The sequence below is a fragment of the Myodes glareolus genome, chromosome 9 (assembly GCF_982192425.1).
Source record: "Myodes glareolus chromosome 9, mMyoGla1.1, whole genome shotgun sequence".
NCBI classification, from domain to species: Eukaryota; Metazoa; Chordata; class Mammalia; order Rodentia; family Cricetidae; genus Myodes; species Myodes glareolus.
In genome coordinates, this window is record NC_142034.1 from 49,057,521 (window position 1) to 49,078,736 (window position 21,216).

General features: G+C 40.7%; 2 protein-coding genes across 2 annotated transcripts; one reads left to right on the forward strand and one right to left on the reverse strand.

Annotated features, from left to right (window-relative positions):
- The first annotated feature begins 5,459 nt into the window (after nt 1–5,459).
- LOC146893020 (olfactory receptor 3A1) lies at nt 5,460–6,407 on the forward strand. Its single transcript, XM_085694429.2, has one exon. The coding sequence runs from the start codon at nt 5,460–5,462 to the stop codon at nt 6,405–6,407; it is 948 nt and encodes a 315-aa protein (XP_085550555.2).
- Nucleotides 6,408–17,527: 11,120 nt separating this feature from the next.
- On the reverse strand, nt 17,528–18,481 carry LOC146893019 (olfactory receptor 1P1-like). Its single transcript, XM_085694355.2, has one exon. The coding sequence runs from the start codon at nt 18,479–18,481 to the stop codon at nt 17,528–17,530; it is 954 nt and encodes a 317-aa protein (XP_085550481.2).
- Nucleotides 18,482–21,216: the final 2,735 nt, after the last annotated feature.

Genomic DNA, 21,216 nt, shown 5'->3' on the forward strand with positions numbered 1-21,216 from the left:
ATGAAGGAGAATTAGACCATTTGGTTAAAGTCAGTGACAAAAAATGTGACTGGTAGGAGCAAATGAGATCTGTAAGACACAGTAAAAACACTCTGTTTATAAAGTATATGCATAAATTAGGAGACTTAGGTGCCAAAGACACAGAAAATACTTTCAATAAAAAAATTCAAATCTAGGGCAAGAGACGCCCATCTAGGTACAAGAGACACAAATAATGCCAATCAGGGCCAAAGGAGAAACTCCCCACAACATATTATAGTCAAACACTAAGTATTTAGAAGGAAGACAGTAGAGTGACAAACAGATGGGCTACGTCATACACAAAGTTGGCCCATTAGAATAGCAAACCAGTTTTCAGTGGAGACTTTAGAGCTCAGAAGGGGCAGAAGGTTGTATTTTTAGTTCTGAAAGAGTAAAACTGCCAGATTAGGCTACTACATCCAGCAATTCTACCTGTCATTGTGGGGGATGAGGTTGTCTAAGTGACCACCATGGTCATTCGAGTAACAATCTGTGGGAGGTGAGAAGACAGCTCAATTCAACATGACTAATTAGCTGGTGGGTGTTGATTCAAGCTCTAGAAATCTGACCCCAAACAGTTTATTTTAGGCATATTTCATCACAGCACAATTTGGCAAAAACTTTTCTGGTGGTAATTACTTCAATCCTGTGTGCTCAATAAAGCATACATAAATCTCCTTGGATCACAGATTGCTATTACAAGGATTAGGATGTCTTGGGATCATCTCCTGTTTATCCTACATAGGCATCAATAATCATCACAAAAATCAGAGCTACCAATAGTATTCAAAGGTGCTATGCAAGCTGCCAATGGAGAAAGGCAATTAAAAGTCCTACCAAGCCGCAAAGCTTATGAACCCCAACAATGGACAGAATGGCAAGATATACCCACGAGTATAATAGTGGCACTTATATCTTGGAGGTAACCAACAACTGTATAATTGTATTTAAGATCCACTTAGTAGGAGGGAATTTGTGCCTAATACTATGAACCTAGTCAACTACTAATGACTGGTGAGGTCATAGACTCGAGAGGAGAGTCTCTTACTGCCCGATTCCTAAACCAGTGGAACTACCAACCGTATTCGACATTCTTATCCTTATAGGTACAAGTGTCTTTAGTTTTCAACCCTCATCAAAGTAGCTTCTCTTTGTGGCAGACAGAGACCATCACAGAAATCCACAGATGGTCACAGGCAGAGAACAAATGATTGTAGGGTGCCAATCTCCAACTGATACAACTCCTACATCTAAGGTGCAGGGAACTTCAAGGAAGAAGGTTAGAAAGACTGTGAAAGCTAGGCCGTTTGCTATGAGGTGACATTCCAACATGACGGAGAGGAATCTCACAAGGCCCTAAACCTAGACAAAGAGCTACAGGCAATTAATGGCTGCTAAGAGAGGGAGAAAATCAGTCTTCCACAGGGATGAACCCCTAACTGACTGTCCAATCTCAAGTGGTCAGCCCTAAACATGCACATATACAAACAACACTAAATGGGATCAGTAGGTTTTACACACACACACACACACACACACACACACACACACACACATTTAAAAAGATGTCATGAATCTGAGAAAAAATGGAGGGGCTTAAGGGGAGTTTAAGGAGGGGGAAATTATGGTGGGAATGATGTAAACATAGTACTCATGTATGAAATTCTAAAAAAAAGTGTTAAATAAGATAAACAGAAAGGCTAATGCTACACACAAAAATATATCTAAAAATAATACACTGTGTGGCCAATGGGTCTTTTAGAAGGAGATAGAGAGGGTGCCCCATAGCATATCTGTTGAGACTATGTTCCTTAGAATGGTAAAAATGCATATTTAAACCCCTAGTCATCAGATTCCTGTGTGGCTATAAGAAAATGACTGACTCACTTTGAAATTCAACTTATAATTCTGTAAAATGTGAGGGAGGGATACAGGTACATGACAGAAACATTGGAAGGACGACTGGGACTCAATCAACCCCACGTAAAGATCTTGGTATCCTAATATAGCAAGCATGTGATGAATGTTACTCATTGTTTTTAAGTTAGTGCAAGTATTGGCCATCCCCTAGGAGGAACTCTGCATAGATTGTTGGAGTTTATTCTCACAGAAAACTTAAGAAAATCATGTGCATTTCACAGATAAGAAAGTTGAGGCCCAAGGGGAATAAGCAGTTGCTAAGAAATGGAGGACAAGTCTCTCCATCCCACAGAGTGTGCACTACCCCTGGGGCTTGGGCAGCCCAGTTGTTGAGAGGGCTAAAGAGTTTGAATGTCACTTTGCACAGCTGCTGCAATTCCCTCTTCCATCACCTGCATCACTAAGGCTCCCAGCATAAAGGGCCTGGCCTGAAAACCACACTAGGGAATAACTTTGGCTCCCCCACCCCTGCACTTCCTGTTTTTCCCAGCACAGCATTTCCAAGGTCTCTCCCAGGATCATTACAGCAGTCCCTCTGGCCCTCACTAACAAGGTTTGGTGGGAACAGTTTATCCTTCAGGATTTGGTTTGGTTGCCATGGGTGTCTTCTGATTCTCCTCTTTTCTTAGGTTTTCCCTTCATCCCCAGACCCAAAGAAGTTTCTCTCTTTGTCCACAAGATACAAGTCTGCCCTGCTCAGTCCTCAAATCCTGTTTGTAGCAGGCATGTAAAGCAGCTGTTTCCTTAGCCTAAAGACCTCATTCAGTCCTAGCTCCACCTCTAACTCCCTGAGAGGCTTTGGGACTGCAGACAGCTCTTTATGCCCGTCTTCTATATCTCCTCTGTGTGCTGCAGACAACGTGAAGGTGAGAGCAAAGACAGGAAAAATTCTGGGTCCCCAGTGTGACGTGACACTCCATTGCCTCACCACGGTGACGTTTATTAGGGCTTGTATCTTTGATCTGGCCTTGCCTGTATGCACATCTTCCTCCCATTTCTTGGGACTAATTTTGAGGTCCCAAGGGGCTGACACTATGATGGAAAATCCCCAGGACAGAGATGCCTCAACCTCTCTTTGTCTTGTTTCTCTCTCTTACCCTCTCTCTCTCTCTCTATTTATATTTATATAGCTCCCTATTGCTTTCACTGAAGCTGAGTGAGTTTGTGTGTTTCACATTCTTTTCCACAAAACCACTTTGTTTTTTGCGCCATCAACAGGTGAGTTTTCATGGCCCTTCCTCTGCCCTTAAGTCACCTGAAGGGAACTTCAGCTGTTTCTCAGCAAGTTGACCTTCCCGGCTTTACAGATCAGTCTCTCAAAATCAGAAAGGAGACTTTCTCCAGATGACAAGTCTTCCACAAATGAATGTGAGAGCTGGTTCAGTGTCGGCGATGGTCCTCACCGATGATGGTCCTCTCAAGATCCTACCCACCATAGATATCTGGATGGTAGTGTTATGTGACTGCAAGCATGCTTAGTCTCTTCTTGGTTGAGGTCAAGGCAGCAGCTAGTGTTCTGTGCCAGGGCATGACTGGGTTTTCTTTTTTACGGAATAACTGTTCTGACTATAAAAATGATTTTTAAAGTTTATATTAAAAGATATTTCTGATCATTGTTCCACCTGCAGGAAAACCTGTGCTTCTCACTCAACTCTGTCTATCCTCCTTTCAAAATTCCACAGAGTCTAGCTTGTCCACATTCATATTTGTCCCTTAAAAATGTCTTTTGATAATTTTTACTCGTCACTGATGCTCCTTTTTTTTGTCAACCAGTGCAGCCATCCATTTATTTGTGAAGTGGTGCATAGATACAGTGGATCTACGCATTGTAGGTCCCAAAGAGAAGGAAGATAGAGATTCTACCCTTGAGTTAAACTGGGGTGATTAGATAAACAGTTAAATGATTTCTATAAGGTAAGCAACATATAGAACATAATCACAATGAATTAGGAATTTGAAGACACAAATGCCACTTTGTAGTGGGCAGGAACTAGTCAGGAAGTAGCATCATTTCTACAAAGTCATGGAGATGTGGCCATAGGGCACTACATGGGCATTCTATGTGGAGAAACTGTCAGAAGCAATGGTGATAATGCAGGAAATCAAGACGAAAGACTGCTGTGGCTATGACTCACTAAGGTGCTCACTTGAACTTCAATTACTTGTCTCTAAGGCAAGATCTCGAAGTGCACGAGTCCAGCCACAGGGATTATGAGTGGAACTTTGAATCACAAGAGTGGTACAGAGAGTTTCAGGAAGAATCGAAGAAAGGCAAGGCTTTGAGCCCTTGAGAGCCTGGGATTAACGGGAGTGTTAGAGGTTAAGAGCAGGGGCTGTGGTGGGTTAAACTTGCCCTGCCTGTGTCTCTTGCTTTATACATACTCATGTTTTTCTTGATGGAAATCAAGGAATAAAATAGTACTCATTCTATAGTGATGCTGAAAGAATTAATAAACAGCTGCATGTAAAGTCCTTAGAATAGTGTCGAGCCTTAGAACAAGCTTCCCAGTAGCTCATCTGGGAGTGCTATCAGAGAATGTCCCAAGGAAACTGTCCACATCAAAGGTATTGGTTGTTGCAGAGAAAGAGAGCTCTATTTATCTTTTGTTCCCTTAGTTCATTGTGATGTGGTGTTTAGTAGGTTTACATCACCAGGTGTGGCACTACATAGCATTTAAAACTCGGACAATTGTAGACAATGTGGAAAGCTGAAACAAGCAAGGGCATAAATGCCACCTTAGTTAAAGTCACTGGTATGGGAAGTTGAAATTTCTTTTAGTCTCTCTCTCTCTCTCTCTCTCTCTCTCTCTCACTACACACACACACACACACACACACACACACACACACACACACACACACACTGCTATATTCTCATAACATTATACCATGAGAATTTTGCTTCTTAAGGAAAACACAGTAGTGAATGTAGCTTTCACTGTTTCCTGTCTGCGTACACTGGTATCATAAAAGTAAACAGGAACTTCTAAAATTTTAACTCCTATTGTCTGGACAGCTCTTTTATTTTTGCTGTTAGAGTTTCTTTCCAACATACAAACTTTTTTTCCCCTCAGTATTAGTGTTGCGAACGTACAAGTATTGTAAAATTAAATATAGTGGTGCTATCCTTCTCTGCCCTCATCCTCCCAGAAAAATCAGATGCTGTCCTCTAACAAAGGACACTCTTCTACAGGACCAAACCTGGGCTGTGTTTTCTTTAGAATGAAGTGTGGATTTGGCTTGTGATTTGTGTGTGCACTAGGCAATTGGTCTGATACATGTTACAAACACATTGACACACATGTCCCTTTAAGGGCTATACCTCAAGAACAACAGGTTACATTTTTTAAATTATTTCTGATATTTTTTGTGGTTATTATATAATTACATCATTTGGAGGGAGAAATGGGAAGGGAGGGAATGATATAAGCTCCTCTTTTAAGCTTATGATTTACATTTCCTCAATTCATTAAGAGATCTGATTGTTTTCCTACTTGGTTGTTTCTTTAGAGGAACTCATGCAGCCAAAGCCTAGAGGCAATGGAACAACGGTTACTGAGTTCATCCTGCTGGGTTTGGTGGAGACACCAGAGTTGTGGCCACTTGTCTTCATACTCTTCTTCTTGGCTTACATGACCACGGTTGGGGGAAACCTTAGCATCCTGGCAGCTGTCTTGGTGGAACCCAAGCTCCACACTCCCATGTATTTCTTCTTGGGGAATCTCTCAGTGATGGATGTGGGGTGCATCAGCGTCACTATTCCCTGCATGTTGGTTCGGCTCTTGGCCCACAAGCGTACAATTCCGTATGGGGACTGCCTCACACAGCTCTTCTTCTTCCATCTTCTGGTTGGGGTTGACTGCTTCCTGTTGACAGCCATGGCTTATGACCGGTTCCTGGCCATCTGCCGGCCCCTCACCTACAGCACCCGCATGAACCACACAGTCCAGAAGATCTTGGTGGCCACCTCCTGGGCTTGTGCCTTCAGCAATGCACTCACACACACTGTGGCCATATCCACACTCGACTTCTGTGGCCCCAGTGTGATCAATCACTTCTACTGTGACCTACCCCAGCTCTTCCAGCTCTCCTGCTCCAGCACCCAGCTCAATGAGCTGTTGCTCTTTGCAGTGGGCTTCATCATGGCAGGAACCCCCATGGCGCTCATTTTCACGTCCTACATCCATGTGGCAGCCGCAGTTCTGCGAATCCGCTCTGCTGAAGGCAGGAAGAAAGCCTTCTCCACATGCAGCTCTCACCTTACTGTGGTTGCCATATTCTATGGCACAGGCATCTTTAACTACATGAGACTCGGGTCCATCAAACTTTCAGATAAGGATAAAGCTATTGGGATTTTCAACACAGTCATCAACCCCATGGTAAACCCACTCATCTACAGCCTCAGGAACCCTGATGTACAGGCCGCCCTCTGGAGGGTATTCACAGGGAGGAGGGCAGCAGCTTAAGGAGATCTTAAGGCTTCTTCCATCCATTACTTTTAAAAGTAAACGTGGGGATAGGGAATGTTCTGTAGTGTCAAACACTACAACAGATTGTTCGGAACTCTTTCCATCTCAGAACTTGAGTTGAGGGATAATAGTTATTGTCCCCAAAGAAGTTGTACCCAGGTAGACTATGGTGTGTACATAGGTTCTCCCCTGTCTGCCATTTGATGAGTTTCCCCTTTATCCACTGTATCTTCCCCTTAGCTGGAGTTCCCAAAGGGTCTCAGAAAGCATCCTTCTGGGGAGTGTTATTTATTCCTCAAGTTCTAGACTAGTTGGTCTGTCTGTGCAACCTAAACCTGGAGGGAAAAAACTCATTTCTCTTATAAACCTCTTACAAGGTTCAGAGGAAATGGGGAGGCAGCTTTCTCTGTGGTTTCACATTCCCTAGTCATTCTAGAGAACTTGGTATCTGGGTGTAGCTCACAGACCTGATTGTAAATATTAAAACTCCACTTACATGTAAGAAAAGTTATGGTGCAAAATGAGCTTCTCTCAATTACCATGCTCGTATGTTTCTAAACCTTTAAAAGAAAAGAATTCCTAATCTAAACATTTCAACCCTCTATTACTCAATGTTAAATTCCTCTCTAAATTCTCACTCTTTACCGTAAACCTCCAAACCATAAATCCATGTGTAGACTGCGTTGTGATGCCTCACTCTGTCAGTGAGAGAGGGTTCTAACCTAGAGTGTTCTCTCATCCTGTTTCCTGTTTGCCAATCATCAATCTTGTCATTGTTTAGGTGCATCTTCTTCCTACGTGTTTTTAGATTAATTACTTGTTCTTGACAACGTTACTGTCTAGTTGATACTTCTCTAACCCATTTCTCCAACACTCTCTTTTGACCTATATCTATGGTTTATATATAGATATTTGATATATGATATTTGATGTGGGTAGGCAGACTGGGGGGATGGCTAAGATAGGGATGGAAAGAAAGAATATGGAAGGGGGACATAAAACAAGATTGGAGGTAGAGATCTTGTGGGAAAATACAAATAAATGATGAGGAAATAAGGAGAAATCAGGATAGAAGCTCAAGTAAAGGGCTTGAGAAGAAATCACAGAACATTAGAGAGGGTGACACAGGCTCCAGGGATAGAATAGAAGATGGGAAGAATTCAAAGAAGGATAAGATAGAAAGAAGCTATTAAAAGATTTGGGAGGGATAACATTTGTGTGCCAGAGATGGATGATTTAGACTTCCCATTCTGTATAGTCCAGTAGCAACCAGTTCCTGACAGCCCCGAAGCTGTTATTGTTGTCCAATCCCTGTCCTAAGAAAGCAGTATCTCAAGTCTTGATGAATGTGCTAGAGTGCCCGGAGACTCAGTTGTCATTTCTCTAGACAGAGAGATGCCTACAAAGTCAGGAAGAATGTCTGTCAGATGAGGAAATACAACAGAGTCATGAATCCAACAGATTGTGACTAACATCTGGTCCACATTCCTGCCTTTTGATTCATCCCTGCTAATGCTCCAAAAGACAGATGAAAAGATGCGTCTTTCTCGATCTATTTTGATTCATCAGACAAACGTCAGAATACAAACAATGAGATTCCTATAGGGGTCTGGGAAAACATGAAGAGTTCACAGCTCATATCCTCTGCTGTCCATTATGTCATTGACCTCGAGCAAACTCCTTAACATCTCTTGATGTGCTTGGCAGGAGGGACAAAGCAATCTTCATGGCTGTCTCACCACTAATGTTGTCTGGTTCTGTTAGTCTAAGTTTCTAGAAAGATTCTCATTCTATTAGTGCAGGGAGTGGTCACTTCTTCCACCATCGCTTCTCACCATCAACATTTAACACCACAGTGAAACACAGCTTGTTTGCCTTCAAGACCCTGGAGTCTCAGGTCTTCCCAGTATATAGCTATTCACTCCAAGCTTCAAGGGTGACTTGCCTAGTGACTTGATATGGCCCCATCACTAGGTGAAACAGAACAACTGACATCAGTAACACAAAGAAGCACTTTAGGCAGTAATCCCACTTCTCTGTTTACTCAGAGACATCATAGGGTTTCCTGAACAATTTGGAAGCTTCTTTTTCCTTTGAAAGTAATGTCCTGCTTATTTTTGTTCCAAACTAGAAATCTCTTCACAATTTAAATTTGCTATGAGACATGAAGTACATCGTGTTGTAAAAGCTCAAACGATGCAGAATGTCACCATTGCCTTTCTACACCAGAGTCACACCAATGCTCCACACACCCACTTACACACATTCAAAACAACACATTGCTTTACAACTAAATTTCATCCTTTACATTATATAATTATAGAAATCAATATACAAGCATATATTATCCATTTTAATAGCTATAAAATATTCTACTTTATATGTTAACAATGGTCTACTTCACCAACTCGTTTATACTTTTTGCTTTTCTAAGTGTTAATAATTCTGAGATTAATATTTATCTGTGTTTCCATGCATATGCAATTACCTCTATTGATTAAATTTCTACAAGTAATATATAAGTATGGGTGCATGTGCTAAAGGAAATACAAAGACAATTGGAATTTTGGTAAGTATTCTGTCTTTCTTTTGCCAAAAATTGTGCAGCATTTTGTGTATTGATTGGCACTGTATGAGAATGCCTGTTACTGCACATCTTTGAGGTCACTGGGTATTAGAAATGTATCTTTTGTCTTTAACAATTAAATACAACATTGCAGTGTTCTTTAATTTGAATTCCTTTATAAATGTGGCTAGTTATCTATAAATGGTTGGATTGATGGAAGGATAGATAGATAGATATTGATATATTTGTTATTTGCATATTTTGTTCTGTCAACAAATTGTTCTGGTGTAGGTGAGCACACAGTAAAGAAACAATCAACTGACCCCTCCAATTTAGGAGGAAGGTTTTATTGTAGGTTTGAGAGAGAACAGCCAGAGGCATCTGGAAGAGTTCAGAGGAGAGAAAAGAAGTGGAGTGAACATGGACAGATCTAGAGTAGTGCGACATGGCAAAACCAGGTGGGTTACAATTAGGACAAGTAGATGAGGGAAGGGAAGCTGTGGACTGGAGCAGCCTGGGAGTTTGTGGTGGAGGAGGAGTTGCGAAGAGCCAGGATGGTACTAATGTGGACTTAATGCATAACAGGTACATGTGAATCAGAACCAAAGGTGTCTGGAGACTTGCACAGGCTTTGATATGTAAGGGAAAAGGCCTTGTCTGGCAAGCAGAAATCCATTCCACAGGCTCTTGAGGAATACCGCTCTTTGTATAGTCCAACTTAAGGTGAACCAAGACTGTCATTTTGGAGTTATCTACTAACTTTTAGGTAACTGGGATTCCCTTTGGACTTGACATCAAATTTTTGGGGAGTGGGGTGGTTGCCTCTTTGGTTAGTTTGTGTATATTTTTAAAATTTACTTCCTTCATTATTAATTAAATAAAACTTATCTGGTAAGTGAAAATTGTACATATTCATGGATTAGCATTCTTTAATACCCACATACATTGTATAATTTTTGTATTGATTGGAAGACACTGTTCATGTTCCAAGATGGCACCTTTGCCATGTACCACACACACATAATCCCCCAGTCTTCACCTACCTTTACTTTTTAGAGCCTCATCTGACCAAATTGAGTTTTATATTTTCATTTGTGTGAAGCCCATAATAAAAGGACTTTCCATTAAACATTGTATCAATGTTGTATCTCTCTGTGACATCTTTTAGGCCTTCCTAGTTTCCCTTCAAGTCAAGCATTTGATGTATTTAGTGCTTATTTTTGTGTACACTTTAACTTTTATCTCAATTTGTTACAAGTGTCCCATCACAATTAAATGCAAGCTTGGTAACCTAGAAAATGTGTGTGATAAACAGCAAAAGAAAAAAATGCTGTATATGATCAGAGCTGTGAATGAAGACAGACTTTTGTCAAATACATTCGCCTGACAACATGTACTAGGAAATCAAACAAATCCTTTAGGAATTCCAAAACTCAGTGATATCAGAGGGAAACTTTGTATCTCTTACAGTTCAAACAGAAGTCCTAAATTGGGGTTCAGATAGACAAAAGAGGCCAACAGATACTTTACAAAGGAAAATGTAAAAATACGGGATATATATACACCACCATTGGCCTTCAGAGAAAAGCAAATTGCAGCCACAAGGCCACCGGTGCTGAGCTTCTGGAATATTCTGTTTCCATCAGCCTTCAGCCTATTTCCTCACTACACGAATGTCCTCTGGAGACTACCAGGAAACTTAAGCAATGTTTCCTTTGGTCCCATGTAAGGTCTCTGCTCCCAGGGTCTTCTGGCCCCTTCTTGAGTGCTCCACTAATGTGTTTGCCATTATTCGGCCTGAGCTTCCACACACATCTCAGTGGTTCAGTAGGACCAACTCCCAGCATCTTTGTAAGGACATTCAGTTCTGCAGTGGGGAAAGTTCCCCCATGTCAGGTAAGTCTCTCTGTACCATCACATCCAGCCCCACTCCTTGGTCATAACTGTGCTCACATTTCGTCCAGGAACTGGAGGAATTCTCAAGTTTGGTAAGATACCTAGACATTGAGTCAACTCCTTAGTGCTACTGAGATATATTCCTATAAACCGAATGCCTTAAAACCACAGAAATCTATTATTTCATCATTCTGGAGGCCAAAAGTCTGAAAACAAGTCCAATAAACTAATGTAAAGGCCTTAGCAGGGATAGTTCTTCCTTGAGGCCCCTTGAAAGAAACTATTCCATGTCTCCAGTTCTGGCTCCTGGCATTCCTTAACTTGCTGGCACATCCCCAACCCTCATTTCCAACAACTTCCATTATCCTGTTGCCTTTTTTCTACACTAATGACTTTGGAGCTGTTAGAACTGGTTATTGCTGGACCGTACAGAATGAGAAACCCAAATCTTCTATCTCTGAGGTATCAACATTATACCTTCCTGTCGATCCACACCACCACTTTCAGAACAACCCACCACTTCCAGAATCGTATTCAGATTCCAAACCCTCTTCCCAGTGGCCTTCTCTAATGAGCTCCCTGGAGAAAGACCTACATTCTTGTGAACTCATTAGGGAGCCGAGACTGAAGGAACTTCCTCTCTACAACTGCCTCCCTCCCAGGACATCTTGCTTTTGGGTTCAAGTTCAGTCTGAAAATGGGCTCCTCTCTGCTCAAAGGCCCTGGGATGACATCTGGGAAAGAAGACATCTTGGGAAGGCCTCTTCTAGTTCCCAACTGTACCTCCTGCTTCCAGGGAGACCAATAAAGACATAGTCACATTATCTGTGCCTTAGTGGCCCTATTGTTCAGTGGGACTGACATCATCCACCCTTACTCCACCTGCATGAGAAAACCTAAATGTCAGAAAGTGTGAGACACTGTAGCTGTCTTAAGGGTTGAGATGTTTCCTTTTACATATCTCCCCTAATCCTCCTACCTTTCATAGAAGGGCCAACTTCTGACTCCCCAGAGCATGACACCGCCTTGACAAAGGAGATATCAGCTTGCTTTTTCTTCACTTATACCCCAGTCATGAAGACACCCCACCATTGGATAGTAGAGCATGTGCAGTTACTCAGCCTCTTTCATGAAGCCTCCGTGGTTTGATGTGCAGCATAGATGAGTATGCTTACAGGTTCATCCTCAGCTCTTACAAACAGAGAATGGATGTCTGTTATCATCACCTCAAACTTGACATCATACAGGGCTTATCAATGTTACTGGAAGGGAGAATCCACTTAAGGGAAGAACCAGGACAGTGACTCAGAGTCCCTGGCTCCTTTTCTGGTCCCCTTGCCTCTGATCTTTTCATTCTTAAGAAGCACATTCTCTCTGTGTTTAAGAGAACGCGGAGATTAGTTCACTGCCCACTCCTACTTCCTCTGCATTAGACAACCTGAAAACTTTCCATGTTGAGCTTTTCACCACTGAGAGTAAGGAGGGACTTTCATCACAGGGACTTCCAAGGGGGAGCTGTCACTGCTCAGAGGAGATTCATGAGAGGGCTCCTAGTGATGTGATACTCTGCGACACTCTGTAGGCAGCTCAGGTGAATCCCAGTGGCGTTATGTAAGTTGCATGTCAGCAGTGTGGCAGGAGCCATCTTGTTGCTTTTCTACACATATCTGTAAGGTGGGGTTTTCCCAATATAGGATTTGTCTGGAAGCTGTTTGTAGAGTTTGTTTGCATGTAGATTGCGGACCAAATGGTCTCACAAACATAAATGAGCCCCTGCAACAACCCTGTCCCTGGAACGCATCCTCTACCTCTCTTAAATCATGAAATTTACAGGAGTCTAGACCAAGTTTCAGTGTGTTCAGAAAGTCTTACAGGACTTGTATAGATCATGCTGATGCTTTCTCTTTCCTTTTTTCTAAGTTTTAAGTTGATTTTATTGAGCTATACATTTTCTATGCTCCCTTCCCTTCTTCTCCCCTCCTCTTCAACCCTCTCCCATGGTCCCATGCTCCCAATTTACTCAGGAGATCTAGTCTTTTTCTACTTCCCATGTAGATTAGATCCAAGTATATCTCTTTTAGGGTCCTTATTGTTGTCTAGGTTCTCTGGGATTGTGATTTGTAGGCTGGTTTTCTTTGCTTTATATCCAAAAGCCACTTATGAGTGAGTACATATGATATTTGTCCTTCTGGGTCTGGGTTACCTCATTCAATATGATGTTTTCTAGATCCATCCATTTGCCTGTAAATTTCAAGATGTCATTTTTTTTTTGGTCTGGTGTGTAATACTCCATTGTGTAAATGTACCACATTTTCCTTATTCATTCTTCGGTCGAGGGGCATTTAGGTTGTTTCCAGGTTCTGGCTACAACAAACAATGCTGTTATGAACATAGTTGAGCACATGTCCTTGTGGTATGATTGAGCATCCTTTGGGTACATACCCAAAGTGGTATTACTGGATCTTGAGTAAGTTGTTTCCTAATTTTCTGAGAAATCACCACACTGATATCCAAAGGGGTTGTACCAGCTTGCACTCCCACCAGCAATGCAGGAATGTTCCCTTTACCCCACAACCTCTCCAGCATAAATTGTCATCAGTGTTTTTGATCTTGGTGATTCTTACAGGTGTAAGATGGAATCTCAGAGTTGTTTTGATTTGCATTTCTCTGATGGCTAAGGATGCTGAACATTTCCTTAAGTATCTTTCAGCCATTTTAGATTCCTCTGTTGAGAGTTCTCTGTTTAGGTCTGTACTCTATTTGTTTTGATTATTTCTTCTTTTGATGAACATTTTCTTGAGTTATTTGTATATTTTGGAGATCAATCCTCTGTCTGATGTGGGTATGGTGAAGATCTTTTCCCATTCTGTAGGCTGCTGTTTTGTCTTGTTGACTGTATCCTTTGCTTTACAGAAGCTTTCTAGTTTCAGGAGGTCCCATTTATTAATTGTTTTTCTTAGTGTTTGTGCTACTGGGGTTATATTTAGGATGTAGTCTCCTGTGCCAATGTGTTCAAGTGTACTTCCCACTTTCTCTTCCATGAGGTTCAGTGTGGCTGGCTTTATGTTGAGGTCTTTGATCCATTTCGACTTGAGTTTTGTGCAAGGTAAAAGATATGGGTCTATTTTCATTCTTCTACATAATAATATCCAGTTAACCATTTGTTAAATATGCTTTCTTTTTACCATTTTATTTTTTGCTTCTTTGTCAAAAAATCAGGTGTTTGTAGGTGTGTGAATTAATATCCAGGTCTTTGATTTGGTTCCATTGGTCCCCCTTTCTGTTTTTATTCCAATATCAGGCTGTTTTTAGTATTGTAGCTCTGTAGTAGAGTTTGAAGTCAGGGATTGTGATGCCCCCATAAGTTTCTTTATTGTAAAGGATTGTTTTGGCTATCCTGGGTTTTTTGCTTTTCCATATGAAGTTGAGTATTGTTCTTTCAAGTTCTGTGAAGAATTTTGCTAGGATTTTGATGGGCCTTGCATTGAATCTATAATTTGGTAAGATTGCCATTTTTACTATGTTAATTTTACCTACCCAAGAGCATGGGAGATCTTTCCAAATTCTGGTGTCTTCTTCAATTTCTTTTTTCAAGGATTGAAAGATCTTGTCATACAGGTCTTCCACTTGTTTGGTTAGAGTTACTCTGAGATATTTTATGCTATTTGTGGCTATTGTGAAGGGTGATGTTATTCTGATTTCTTTCTCAGCCCATTAATCATCTGTGTAAAGGAGGGCTACTGATTTTTTTTTTGTGTGTTAATCTTGTATCCTGCTACATTACTGAAAATGTTCATGAGTTGTAGGAGTTCATCTGGCACCCCATGTTGGGTGCTATCCTGTTGTCTGTGGTTTTTGCCCTGCCCAGTTCCTGCTGTCAGTAAGTCTCAAAGAAACTACACAGAGGTCTACATTAATTATAAAACTGATTGGCCCATTAGCTCAGGCTTCTTAATTAAATCTTATAACTTATATTAGCCCATTATCCTTGTCTATGTTAACCATGTAGCTTGGTACCTTTTTCAGTGAGGCAGTCACATCTTGCTTGCTCTGTGACTCGGTCACAACTGCGGAAATGAGCTTTCCTCTTCCCAGAATTCTCCTGTTTTCATCACCCTGCCTTTAGTTCCTCCCTGGTTGTCCCACCTATACTTCCTGCCTGGCTACTGGCCAATCAGCATTTACTAAAATGCAATTGACAGAATATAGACCATTGTCCCATAGCACTGATGAAGGCATTAGTCACAAAACAATCCCATACCAGTTCAGAATTATGGATAATAAAAGGGTTATTTATTTAAGGGGAAAACTTACAGATCACTGTACTAGAAAACAGCCCTCTGAGTGAACAGGAACAGAGTCTAGCAGCCAGAAATGGGAGCTGGATCAAGAGAGCATGCACACAGTTATTGCTGCTTTTTATAGTATAAGAGGCCATACTCAAGTGGGCTGATATCTTAAAAGCTATTGGCTGAAGGAGCAGAATGTGCTCCCACAGCACCTCCCCCTTTTGTTTAAATAAGAGAGTTCCAAACCCAATACAAAACTATATACACTAGGAACAGATATCAAGTATAATTAGAAGTACAACCAGCATAAACAATATTAAGCAAGGAGCATATGCTGAGTGTTTTAATAAACATTCTATCCTATGGAGTTTAAGTCTTGTATAGGAAATGTCTTGGCTAGATCACAAGAGTACAGTAATTACAACTATCTAATCTTCAAACCCATCAAAGGCCTGAAAAGGGAGATAATAATACTTGAGCAGGCAGGAAGTACAATCAAGTAGCTTCCAAAGTAAGCAATATATAATGAAGACAATTAGCTACCTGAGCAATCACCCAAAGTCTCATTTTGCAACATTGAAGCAACCAACTTTGGCTAAGGCCTAGTGTAACTGACAGACCATTTTCAGAGGCAAGAAAATTTTCAAAACTGTCTTACTCTGTCTTGACAAGATTTGACAGTTCTGCTTATCCATTTTCAGATACTATGTAATTTGTCAGTGGTTGAGGCATTGTCAGTCCTTTGCCCAAAGGCCAGTTTTGCCAGGAAGAAAACAAACTCCAAGTGGAGTGTCTTTGGAGCTGAACATTCTCTCGGGAATATATTGGTGCTGTCAGAAGCAATCATGTCAACAGAACCCTAAATTATTTAAATGCCATGTTTCACAGATCCTTGAAGTGGCTGAAGATTACCTATCTAGACAGAATATAATCCCTGTGTATCTAAAGAACCTAATTGATCTGACTGTACATACAACAAACATGAACAACTATTGACCTATAATAATTAATATCTGTATAACTTAAAGAGTAAAACTTCATGTAAGAATATTAAATAATCTGTAAACAAATATGCAACAAGTGAGGACAATGACCTCCAAATGTAAACAATCTATAAGCATCTTGATCAGAGGAAGGAGTAATATATAATGCAATATGAAAATATGCCCTAAAAGTTGTATCAATATACAAAATGTCCAAAACTGAAGTAGAAACATGCATATATACAATCTGAGAAAATAACATTGTTTAGGTGTATAAATAATGTAAACAAAAGTAACAAATATAATTTGAACTTGTATCAATATACAAAACTATACCAATATAATTTATCCATAAACAATAGCTCACAAGTATTTATTCTATTACCCACTATTATTATCCTTTTTTTTTGAACATAGTTTTCACTCCAACCCTCTATCTAGTACAGTAATAATCAACAACTCATAAACAGTGTTCCCAACTCTATGGACAACTTTTTTTGGGATGAGAGTGTCATCTTCTAGAATTGCTTCCCACTGTCATGGCGGCAATGGTCTCTTAATGGGATCCTGCAAAAATTAAGTGGTGGTTAAGTTCCAAAATTACTGTCTAGTATAGTTGCAGACAATTTCTGAGCAGTCAATAGAGATTTTTAAAAAAGGGGGGAAGTGCTGTGGTACAATGGTCTATACCTTGTCAATTGTATTTTATTAAATGCTGATTGGCCAGTAGCCAGGCAGGAAGTATAGGCAGGACAACTAGGCAGAAAGTAGAGGTGGGCGATGAGAAAAGGAGAATTCTGGGAAGAGGAAAGCTCATTTCCGCAGTTGTGACCCAGCCACAGAGCAAGCAAGATGTGAGTGTCTCACTGAAAAAGGTACCAAGCCACGTGGTTAACAAAGAATAGAATAATGGGCTAATATAAGTTATAAGAGTTAATTAAGAAGCCTGAGCTAATGGGCCAATCAGTTTTATAATTAATGCAGACCTCTGTGTAATTTCTTTGAGACTTACTGACAGCAGGGACTGGGCAGGACAAAAACCACAGACAACACCTCACTTATACTTCCTGCCTGGCTACTGGCCAATCAGCATTTTATTACTAATGAGTGACAAATCTTACAGTGTCCAAGAGCATTATCCCCCAGCAATTGTCATTTTAGTGAATGCAATTATTATGTAAATGAACAAAGAAAAAATTTATAACAAGCCAAAGCATAAAGAAATCCTTTATTTTCCTCAAATCTAAGAAATTTGAGGTGAGGAGTAAGTGAGCAGGGCTGTGATAGAGCATATGTGGGATTTAGAAGGAGACACTTGAGGCAGAAATTACTGGATGACCTCAGCAGGGTGAATTGAGGACACTTTCAGTTTCTCTGCAGAAGTCACTGGCCCCAGGAGAAGGAGACTTTGCCCCTGACAATTCTGACAAGTGCCCCCTTCATGTCTTTGTTCCGCAGGCTGTAAATGAAGGGGTTCAGCAGGGGAGTGACTACTGTGTACATGACAGCAGCTGCTGTGTCCTCTACCACTGAGTTGGAGGACGAGGATGAGGGGCACAGATAAGCCCTTATCACTGTTCCAAAGAACAGGGCCACCACAGCAAGGTGGGACCCACAGGTAGAAAAGGCCTTGCGCCTCCCCTGGGCAGAAGGGACTCGGAGGATAGCTGACACAATGCGGATATAAGACACAAGGATGAGCAAAAAGGGGATTAATATGACTGCACCCCCCAAGAAGAGAAGCACAAGCTCATTAATTTGGGTGTCAGAGCAAGCAATCTTCATCAGGGGTCCCAAGTCACAGAAGAAGTCTGGAATGACTTTCTTGGAACAGAAGGAGAGATGGAACATGAGGAAAGTGTGTGTCATGGCAACAAAATTTGTAAGGGTCCAGCAGGCTGTCACCAAGAGTGAGCAACGCCTGAAGCTCATGATCATCGTGTAGTGGAGAGGGTGACAAATGGCCACAAATCGGTCATAGGCCATTGTGGCCAGGAGGAAGATGTCCATGTCTCCAAAGGTTAAGAAGAAGTAGAGCTGGACCAGGCATCCTGCATAGGAGATGGTCCTGCTCTGCGAGTGGATGTTCACCAGGGCCTTGGGTACCGTGGTGGAGGTGAAAAGGATGTCAGCACAGGACAGGCTGGCGAGGAAGAAGTACATTGGGGTGTGGAGTCGTACATCAGTAACTATGGCCAGGACAATGAGCAGGTTGCCAGCCACGGTGACCAGGTACATCCACAGGAAGAGCAGGAAGAGGATGCGCTGCTGCTCTGGCTGCTCTGAGAGTCCCCAGAGGAGGAACTCAAAGGTGCCGGTCTGGTTCCCTCTTTCCATGAGCACAGAGGTCAATGAGGGAAGTCCTGAGCTTGCTTTCTGAGATGTTTCACTCTGGATGATTGCTGCACACACCCTTCTCTGAGCTCTAGAGAAGAATCACAGTGTTTGCATAGTAACCATCTGGTTTATTCATAGACCACTTAATGCAGCCTGCCAAAGATGCTCTTCCAGAAAGTTCTGCAAGATGCAAATGATGACCATTGAAAATATCTTCTTGGCTGCTTTTCTACATTTCATCTGGCCACCATATCTTTGATTGTATTGCATTTTATTTAGCAATGCTTATAAGGATCTAAGAAGATTTCTCACACACATTTATTTTTCTGTAGGCAATGAAGGTCGATTCTCCATTCTGGTTTAGTGCCAGAAAATTAACAGTAATAATCTTTAATCTCAGACACAGCTATCTACACTGAAATCTTAGGCCATTTGGATTTAGCCTGCCAAACCCACTCAAACCAGTCTTGGATCTGTGAGCATCTGTTCTGATCCAACAGTGTCACAAACTTAATATTTTGAAGACAACAGTTCATGCTTCCCATTCTTCTAGAAATCATATTTCTCCAGTAAGAAATCTACTTAGTAAAGACCTGTGATATCTAGACTATTCTCAGAGATTCAGTGAAATGAGAATAAAAGATCAAAACTTCTGCTGTCTAGAATTGCAAAACTGGAGGAGGCACTTGTGATTCTAGCTCATGGGATTTGGAGGTAGAAAGATCAACAGTTAATGGCTAACCTCTGCTACATAGTGAACTTGAGTACAGCCTGGGTTACATGAGAGCCCATTTAAAGAAATAAATATAAATGCTAAACAAAATAACAAAACATGTATATGAATATGTACATGATTGCTTTATTACATTTATGCCAATATACACAAATCACTTTCAATTTCCTACTTAAATTACCAAATATATACTGCATAAGATGATAGAGTTAACCTAGTCTCACAAAACTGACAATGATTCAACTTATACCTCCCATAAAAATTCAATTAATATTAATTACAGGACTTAAAGAAGACAGTAGAAAAATTAGAAAGTAAAAGTGGCTCATCAACTGGGAAAATTATTAAATGTATTCAGTAGAAAATTAATATAAACAAAAAGGTATTTTACAGTCTGCATTCTATAAAACACGCAATGGGTTATTGTCGAGCAAGGTCACTGAATGTGTTGTAGAACACTGTCACTTCCTCCTTAACAACTATGAATTAGGTACTACCTCCCCAAATCCATCCCAGGACTCTTCCTCCCTCTAAAGGTCACTATTCTACATGTGTTGAATTACCATAGACTACCCATAAATATGTGAAATTATGTGTCAGTTATAAAATAAAGTAATTTTAACTATGTAAAATTACTTACTGCCTAAAAATAATCATAATAATGTCACACATCAGAGCTTATGGAATACTATTAGGACAGCAAGGGAGAATACACTGCCTCAAACACCTTCTCAAGATTCAATAAACCATACGATACACAGGACAAGAGCAAAGCGGAGGAAAGCAGGAAGAAGGAAAATCATTTAAAGTCAAAACGAAGCTCAATGTCAGAAAACTAACAAAAGCACTTCTCAGGTATATCCATCAGGCAGTTTGTCTACACGCAAAGGAATGAAGTAGAACCCCTACCTCAGAGCACATACAACACTAATTCAGAATGGACAAAGGCCTAACATGTAAGAGCTAAAACTGTGAAAGTTTTTGAATAAAATACAAGTCACAATTTTCAAGTAAATCAATGGTTTCTCAGAAACGACACCAAAGTACATGTCACACAATAACATGACACTAAAGAAAACACCATCAAATTGCATTTAATTTTAATTAAATTAAAAATAAATTTGAATTAATCTTTAATTTAAATAATTAAAACATTTGTACTTTGAAGGATAGTCCCAAGAATTTAGAAAGCGCAGGGCTTTTATTCTTTGAGACAGGTTCTGTCCTTAAATTCTCTACATAGGGAAGGATAACCTAGAACTACTGATCCTTCTGCCTCCACATCCTGAGTTTTGAGATCTTGGGCATGTACCAATGTGCTCCATTTGGGGAGTATGGATTAAAATTTTATCTAGGCTATATAAGCAACAGTTACAACTTGATAAGGAGAAAATAGCTAACAGTGACATATTTTAAGCATTTTCCAGCATACACTCTCCCAAGCACCTTTACTGAGCCCATATGATGAGATGTATTTTTCTTCCAGTCTATGTAACTGTCTCCTAGAAGGCATAGCTGTCTGCCTAATGTTTTCATATAGAAAATATTTTCTGTGGACAACCAACCAACAAAATTGTTTCAAAGGAGAGTGAGACACGCACGCACGCGCGCACACACACACACACACACACACACACACACACACACACAATGAGATGCCACTTCCCACCTGCTCTAGGTCATCAGGCCGGTAAGTCAGGTAACATAAACTGTATCAAGGATGAGAAAACACTGAGGCTCTAGAACGTGTTGGTGGAATGTGAAACAGTGTGACCAACAGGGAAAACAATATGACATTTCTCAAAAGACTCATCATAGAGTTATACAGTCTTGTTACACCCAGGAAAAGCCAAAATGTATACATAAACTTCTGAACATTATTCATTATAGACAAAAGCTGAAAACAACCCAAATGCCTACCAGTTGGTGAAGGGATCCATGATGAGACAGCAGTGCCCCTGAACTCTAGATTGCAGATGTCAACATGTACCTGGAAGTTGGT

What these genes read in the sequence shown, in the direction of transcription:
- LOC146893020 (XM_085694429.2), top strand. Translation starts at nt 5,460, where the DNA reads ATGCAGCCAAAGCCTAGAGGCAATGGAACAACGGTTACTGAGTTCATC.
- LOC146893019 (XM_085694355.2), bottom strand. Translation starts at nt 18,481, where the DNA reads ATGGAAAGAGGGAACCAGACCGGCACCTTTGAGTTCCTCCTCTGGGGA.